This window comes from Drosophila mauritiana, chromosome 3R, assembly GCF_004382145.1.
Source record: "Drosophila mauritiana strain mau12 chromosome 3R, ASM438214v1, whole genome shotgun sequence".
Classification (NCBI taxonomy): Eukaryota; Metazoa; Arthropoda; class Insecta; order Diptera; family Drosophilidae; genus Drosophila; species Drosophila mauritiana.
In genome coordinates, this window is record NC_046670.1 from 6,929,146 (window position 1) to 6,937,197 (window position 8,052).

At 45.5% G+C, this 8,052-nt stretch overlaps 1 protein-coding gene across 1 annotated transcript; it reads left to right on the top strand.

Moving 5' to 3' along the window:
• Positions 1-2,886: 2,886 nt before the first annotated feature.
• On the top strand, positions 2,887-4,296 carry LOC117144796 (opsin Rh3). Its single transcript, XM_033310172.1, has one exon. It carries the CDS (start codon positions 2,914-2,916, stop codon positions 4,063-4,065), a length of 1,152 nt encoding a protein of 383 aa, XP_033166063.1. The 5' UTR covers positions 2,887-2,913; the 3' UTR covers positions 4,066-4,296.
• The last annotated feature ends 3,756 nt before the right edge of the window (positions 4,297-8,052 follow it).

The window sequence follows — 8,052 nt, forward strand, 5'->3', positions numbered from 1 at the left end:
ACAAGGAGCTGTCGGGCAAAAGGGGACGTTGTGGCCAATGCTGCGATGCTGCAACTCAACCTTTTATGGCCCGGAGCCATGGCAAAATGCAACGCTGAATTTGATAATCAATTACCGTGCCATAGCCGAAAGGATGCGACCGAGGTCCTGTGGGGGCCACACATGACCCCAAACACAAGTAAATGCCCCCGAATACACTCGACTTTGTACAACGCCACGTATGAGTAATATGCGGGATTGTCTATGCCAAAGGGCATGTGTGGGTGAGTTGCAGGTGGTAATGCAAATAAATATCCGAATTCCCCTAGATTTTCCAAAAAATGTTCATTACAAACTGCAAATTGGTTTGTGTCTGCTCAACAGCTGCTACCCGCTGGCCGTGTTCATGTAAATATATCCTTGTCGTTGCATATCTTAAACCAATTAATGGATTGCCAGCCACAAATGCTAAAAATTCCACATATCTTGCTTGCATTCAGAAGCCAGGGATTTATGGCAAGCAATCGGAAAGCCCAGAACAGAATATTTTCTTAAATCTGATAAAGTGGATTTATAAGCTTAGCTAACAAATACTTATCTATAAGATACAATTTATTTAGCTTATCAATTTGCTGCTTAAAATGTGCCACATTCGCCTTAGTTAAGTTTCGATCTGCCAAGATGGAGTAGTTGACGGAAATTAAAGCCCAGCTGCCTTTTTATCGTTTCACTTGGCCATTGCGCTTAGATGGCACTTCTTTTTAAGCAGCAACTTTCATTTCCGCTTGTCATTAATTGACGCTGTCAGCTTTGACAGCAATCACTTAATGAAATCATTTAATCAGTGCCGGCGACAATCGACAAAGTGGAAGTGGCAGCCCTTCCGCTCGCTTCTCTAGGAACACATGTTCCATTTATGCTGCACACTAATCAACCTGGCACTGCGAGCTCAGTGCTATTTGGCTCCCCATCGCCATCGGTTCCTCCAATGACACCAGGGAATTGTGGGCCGCCGACAGCTGTCCTTAATTACATGGAAATCCACACTAGATTCGTGCCCCTCGTCCCGCACTCGCAACCGAAGTCCCCACAGAGTCATTCACCTTGCCACCACCATAAAAACGAAAGCAACTAAGGGAAAAGTTCGATTCGAAGGCTGAGGGATACCCTTAAAGGGCCATTTCCCGGCTTCGTAAATCACATTTAGCTAGCCATTTAGACTACAGCAAGTCTAGTAACATACACTGCATAATTAATATCACTGCAATGATAGAAGAGTTCTGTCTTCAGTCTGTATTTTTGTTACCACGGAATGGACTTCTATGATACAAAATCTTCAACAATAGGTTACAGCGGTACCAAATTCTATAGATTTAATTCCTTGAAAATAGAGTTTTTTCTGAATACTCAACTTGTCAACAAAAATAATTATTATAATTTAAAGAAATTATATGAGTAAGAAAAGACACCGCAGACACAGAATAAAAACACTCCATGTTAGGGAATGCAAAATACGTGGCGGAAGCCAAAAGGCGCAAGCAAAAATCGAAACCAAGTGAATATAACATATTATTTCAACAGGCAACTCATTCAGCATATAATATTACCACCCATGGAGCTTTATGTAGTTGATGTACGTAGTCTATGATGTGGAGCCCACGTTGGCGGAACTGGGAATGGGGATTGGGGGTTTGAGAGCTGTGGTAAATTGGGGGGTTGAAGAATCAAGGGTTTGGGTTCTGTAGACCTGCGGAATCGAGGTGAATAAGCGAAGAACACATTCACACACACTAAAAGGCAAACAAAGGGAAATCAATCTTTGTACATACTTTTAGCATATGCACACGTATGATCCCCACCCACGTTTCCCTCCCCATGAAACACACACTCATATAAAAGGCCGTACGTATGTATATGTGTGCGGTTGTCGGCTTTGCGGGGAATTGGGGAATATTTGCATGCCTTTGTGTACTTTTTCCATATGATTTATGACCTAAATTGTTGCTGCTCGCGCACATATAATTACACACACATCGCTGTGGCCATATATGTGTGTGTGTGTCGTCTTGGGACGCGCGCCAAAGTATGCTACACTTTTTGTTTTATGAGTTAATAAGTAGGCGTGGCCCCAGCCCAATTGCTACACTCTGATTATGGCACCGGATACCCAGATGGCCGCCCAGCCAGCCCACTGTAAGATGGGGAATTTCCAAACCTATATGTGCAGATCAGATAGGATAGCACAGAGCTTTTTAAAGTACACTTTTGGGGCACGCAATTTAGAAAATGTACCTCGGTGTCGGAGAAATTATTTTAACAGTCGACTGAGCTGCACTCGCTCATGGGATTGAACCACCTCGTTCCATATGGAGAAGTCTTGGAGTTCAAGTTTAATGGAGCAGCTGACTACACTGAATTTTGTAGTTTATCCGCAAATTGCATCTCACTTCAAATAGCCTGGTGCATAGTATCTACTAACAAAAATCATATTAAAATAAAGCAAGCAGTTCTATTAATAAAACTAACATTCAGCTATTATATAAACATTTTATTTACTTGGTAAGTTTACGATAACCTCCCAAATTAATTTACTCATACCAACACAATACCCTTTGTCATTTAAAAAATAAATACGATGTAACTACTTTACAAGGTGAAACTCTTGTCAGAAGATAAGAGGCTAGGTAAGTTCATTATTCAATCAGTTTGTTTGCTGCTACCCAAAATGGTCACTGCACTAACCTTCAGATGAGCTGCACTACACCCTCAATCGAGAATCAATGCAAACGCAGTGCCAGCGAAAATGTCAGCAAGGGATTAGGCCAATCCCAAACGGGTAATCCCGCTGCGACAATGCTAATCCAATTCCGATGGGCCGTATAAAAGCCCCAAGCTGGGCTGGCTGTGATTTCGTCTTGGCCCGCAGACCGGAGCATGGAGTCCGCTAACGTGTCGTCGAGTCTATTTGGCAACGTGTCCACCGCGCTGCGGCCGGAGGCGCGGCTCTCCGCCGAAACGCGTCTGCTGGGCTGGAATGTGCCGCCGGAGGAGCTGCGTCACATTCCCGAGCACTGGCTAACTTACCCGGAACCGCCCGAATCGATGAACTACCTGCTGGGCACGCTCTACATCTTTTTCACCCTGATGTCGATGCTGGGCAATGGACTGGTGATCTGGGTCTTCTCGGCAGCCAAATCGCTGCGAACTCCCTCCAATATACTGGTCATCAATCTGGCTTTCTGCGACTTCATGATGATGGTCAAGACTCCGATATTCATCTACAATAGTTTCCACCAGGGATACGCGCTGGGTCATCTGGGATGCCAGATCTTTGGGATCATTGGCTCCTATACGGGAATCGCTGCCGGTGCCACCAATGCGTTTATAGCCTACGATCGATTCAATGTGATCACGCGACCCATGGAGGGCAAGATGACGCATGGCAAGGCCATTGCCATGATCATATTCATCTACATGTACGCCACTCCATGGGTGGTTGCCTGCTACACGGAGACTTGGGGCCGTTTTGTGCCGGAGGGATATCTGACGTCCTGCACCTTTGACTATCTTACCGATAACTTCGATACGCGCCTCTTTGTGGGCTGCATCTTCTTCTTCAGCTTTGTGTGCCCCACCACGATGATCACGTATTACTATTCCCAGATTGTGGGCCATGTCTTTAGCCACGAGAAAGCACTGCGGGATCAGGCCAAGAAGATGAACGTGGAATCGCTGCGCTCGAATGTGGACAAAAGCAAGGAGACGGCGGAAATCCGTATAGCCAAGGCGGCCATCACCATCTGCTTCCTGTTCTTTTGCTCGTGGACGCCGTACGGAGTTATGTCGCTGATTGGCGCCTTTGGGGATAAGACCCTTTTGACGCCCGGAGCCACAATGATTCCCGCCTGTGCCTGCAAAATGGTGGCCTGCATCGATCCGTTCGTGTACGCCATAAGTCACCCCAGATACCGCATGGAGCTGCAGAAGCGATGTCCCTGGCTGGCGCTCAACGAAAAGGCGCCGGAATCGTCGGCTGTCGCCTCCACCAGCACCACCCAGGAACCGCAGCAGACCACCGCCGCCTAATGCAAATTCCCACCCACCAGCCACCCATCCAAAAAATGCTGACAATGATGATGAACTGAAACGGCAACGAACTCGTAATACCAAACGCCAGGGAAAATTTTATAAATATTTCACGGAGTTTCTGCTAGAGTGCAAGGAGTTGAAAATGTTTTCTTGTTATGATTTGTAGTCACTTTTGTGTTTATGAAAGAAATATAGTAAAATTACAGCAAGCTATAGAAAAAAGCGTTACAAAAAGTGGTCTTTTTAAATTTCGTCGTGCTAACCAAATGATGATTGACAAACCTAAAGTGGGTTTAATTTTACACAACTTTTTTCATTGTTAAAATATGGTCAAAGGTAAGTAACTAAATATTAAAAGTTAAGTAAAGAATATTTTATTAATATTTTAAAAGTTTCACAATACTCTTATCAACTGAATAAGTCATTAACTCAATTGACAACTTTAATAAAATAAATTCTTCAAAATCTTGAGTTGATATATATAGTCAACGCATTGTGCAAAACACTTATTGCTTCACCAGCTTTACTTATGTTTACAGAAATCTTAAATGTTAGATATGTCTTTAAATGTTGGTGTTTTGCTGATAACGAAAATGTGCATTCATTCGAAGGGGAAAAACTTCTAGATGTAAAAATGTATGCCCAGCCTCGCTTTGAACTTTGCCCCCCTGTCAATTGTCAATCGGGCACTTGACGCGGCCATTGCAGGGCACTCAGACGAGCCGAAGGAGGCGGCTCTATGCTCCCAGGAGCGGAGATGGCCAACAGCAAAAGAGTTGGCCAAGAACAATGGGGGAATTGTGCCAGTTCCAATGGGATCCACAGACGGGGAAGCGGCTCTCTCTCTCTCTCTCTTGTGCTCTCTTACTTTCTCCGGAGAGCGAAAGCTTTAGCAGCTGGAAGGATCCTGCGCACTGCGAATATTGTAACATTTTTGGGAATGAAACATAAATGGGGGAATGGTGAATCGAACACAGGCCGAATATTACAGGAATTTTGATAAATAACAAACTTGGGATCCACACACACTTAAATACCTGCACGTGGCACCCGAGGGAATTTGCATTTGTATCCTAGCCATCAAAGTAAACAAAATAACGGCCTTAAATCCACATGGAGTCCACTTGCAGCCCAGTCTCATTAGTCAGGCGTCCTTTGGATTTTGGAGCCTGCGGTAACTGGCTGTAAATCAGCAGAACCTTGGCCACAAAGGATGCCTAGATTTTTGTGCCACACGGCTTCCACATGGCCTCCACTTTGGCTTACGCCCGCCAAACACCGCCCCAAATGGCATTTAACAAATTGTTGGCCAAAGTGTTGCACCGTGTGTTTGTGTGGCGCCTCATTATTATTGTTTTCCCAGCTACCATTTCCTTCACACTTTTCGTAAAGCCCCTCCCCTGAGTTTTCCCTATCTCTGCCTTTCTCGTTGGCGCCTAGCCTAGCACGCTTTTCCACTTATTGCCTGGCGGGCATTTGCCAGAGCCTTTTCCCTGCGTCGTTTTGCGGCGAACCCAAAAACCGCACACAGACAGCCAGCGAAACGAGCTGGGAAAAATCGTGGGAAAGCCAGGGAAAATCAAGGGGCAGATGCGGGAGAAAAGCGCTGAGCGAGTAGCGAGGCCATAAACCAAAATCGGTCGCAGCCACCGACGCGCGCAAATGGTAAAAACGAAGTAAAATTAATGAAAATCACACACACAGCCTGATATATATATACTTATATACAAAAACAGACAGGCAGCCAGACGGAGCGGTCGGCGGGCAGAGACAATTAAAATGGCACCCACAGAACGTCCTTGCACCGCTGAGTGAATGCCGCCAGGCAGCGCCACACAAACCACCCAGCCACCCATACCACCCAAAACCACCCAAACCACCCACAGCCACACAGGCCATGCGAAAACCAGCCACCGCACGACGGCACGGCACATTTGTCTTCCACGAAATTCGCTTTGGCTCTCATTAATTAAGATAATTAGGCCTTTTCGACGCCTTCAAAGTTCAACGTGCAAAAAAGAGCAAAGTGAATGAAAAACGCACCCGAATACAAAAATACAACAAAATGTGGGCAACATGAAGGGGCCGCATTTTGCGACAGTTCAAAGTTCAGCATCGCATGTTGCAGTAACTCCGGAGAAATGGGCTCTACAATTTACCTTTACCCACACATACACATAGTACACACGTCGCGTGGGGAAACTCTCTATGGACTTTGCTTAATGAGTGGTTGGCGGCTTTCTTGCGTTTGATTGCCCCACATGGTCGCAAACCACTCACTCAAGGACCTCTACTGTGCAGAGACTTATTTTCAGGAGCCTTCGAATGCAACCGCAACAGAAATTGCGGACTTGGTGGTTTGCAATCCAACAATTTGTCATCGCTAGAGTTCACTGTACAGTGGCGCAACTCCTTAAACAAAGTACATATCTGTGAAATATAGGATTTTGTTAATGCATAATATTATATATATTATATTATATATAGAAAGTATAATTCTATATATATGCAGTTCAAGTTTCTCCAAGGACTTTCAGTTTGCAGCGCACACTTTGCCATGTTTATATTTCGGACTCGGCTTTGATGAAGCACAACTCGATTTCCTTTTGACTGGCAAAAGGCAATTTCTTTTCATATTTTTGCATATTGCTCGAACTGATTAAAATCACTTGCAGCTGCATTCTCGATAGCTCATAAAAATGTCAGCCAAATTAGTTATAAATCAGCTGGGAGCGACCCCTTGCTGTTTTCCAGCAAACTCGACTTGAAATGCACAAGACACAAGGCAGCTCACAACTTTGTGAGCCAAAATGAAGCCATAAATTATACGAACTAATAATTATATGCCATCAAATTGTTGTAAGCAGCGGCAGCGGCAGCGGCAAAGGCAAAAGCAAAAGCTATAGCAAAAGCCAGCTAACGGGATGGCTAAAGTCAGCCAGTGAGTTTAACGGCCAACATAAATTATAGACATTTAAAAACGGGGTGGTGGATGCCACGTTCACTTAACGGATGGAGGGGGGGAGTGGGCTATGCGGCATGGAATATGCGATTTTTATCACAGTTTATGCACTGCACACAAAGTCAACATAATAAGGTCAACACGCACACAGGACTAAGGACGAACTGGTTGTGGGTGGCGCCTAGTTGGGTGTCGCTTTAATTAAATGGCAACATCCAGCGAGCCAGAGAGCAAAGTTCGAGGTCATCTGCCCGTCGCCGCTTCACAGCAATTTCGCCCTGGCGTCACAATTTTTTACAGCCCAGCAATTTGCAACAAAATTAGCCCGAAAATGTTACGCGGCCATGGCCGTGCCTCATTCAGAATCCACATAAACAAAAGATTGGGTTAAGCGTGATCGTGCGATTCCGGACTGGAGCATACGTCTAAGTGACTCTCCATGGATGATGGGCCATCATGACAAATGCCTCGTTGCCACCTCTTTTCCCCTGGCGCAACAGCCGCCTCATTCCAGTGCCACTACTCCAACTCCTGAATGGCATTCTCGTCCATATCTTGGCAGTCGTAAAGTTCCTGGCATGGCAACAAAAAAGAGCGTTTAAATTTTGTAATTTAAATGCAAATTGACAGGCAAATGACAAACATTGCAATTAACGAGGGACTAGCGGGCGTATACGCAATGTGGCCACAGACTCACAGTGGCCGGACCAACTCAACCAACTCCGGCGAACAGCGAGACTCCGCAACAGGACATAATTTAGGCCCTGCTACGTGGAGGGCTAAAATGGTCGGAGCCTCATCTGCGGATGGGCCAGGATGGTCGGTAATGGTCTGGACTCGAAATGGGAATATGCAAATCTTTCTGGTTAGCGCCTGCATTTGCAAGTCATGGAGCATTGGAGCAATCGGCCTGTTGGGCAAAAGCGGTCCCCACCAATTGAATGACTCGTCGAACGGCGCCATTGTGGGTACTCACATCGATTGATGATGGTAGGAGGTCTGAACGGAATTATTACCGGAAA

What these genes read in the sequence shown, in the direction of transcription:
- LOC117144796 (XM_033310172.1), top strand. Translation starts at nt 2,914, where the DNA reads ATGGAGTCCGCTAACGTGTCGTCGAGTCTATTTGGCAACGTGTCCACC.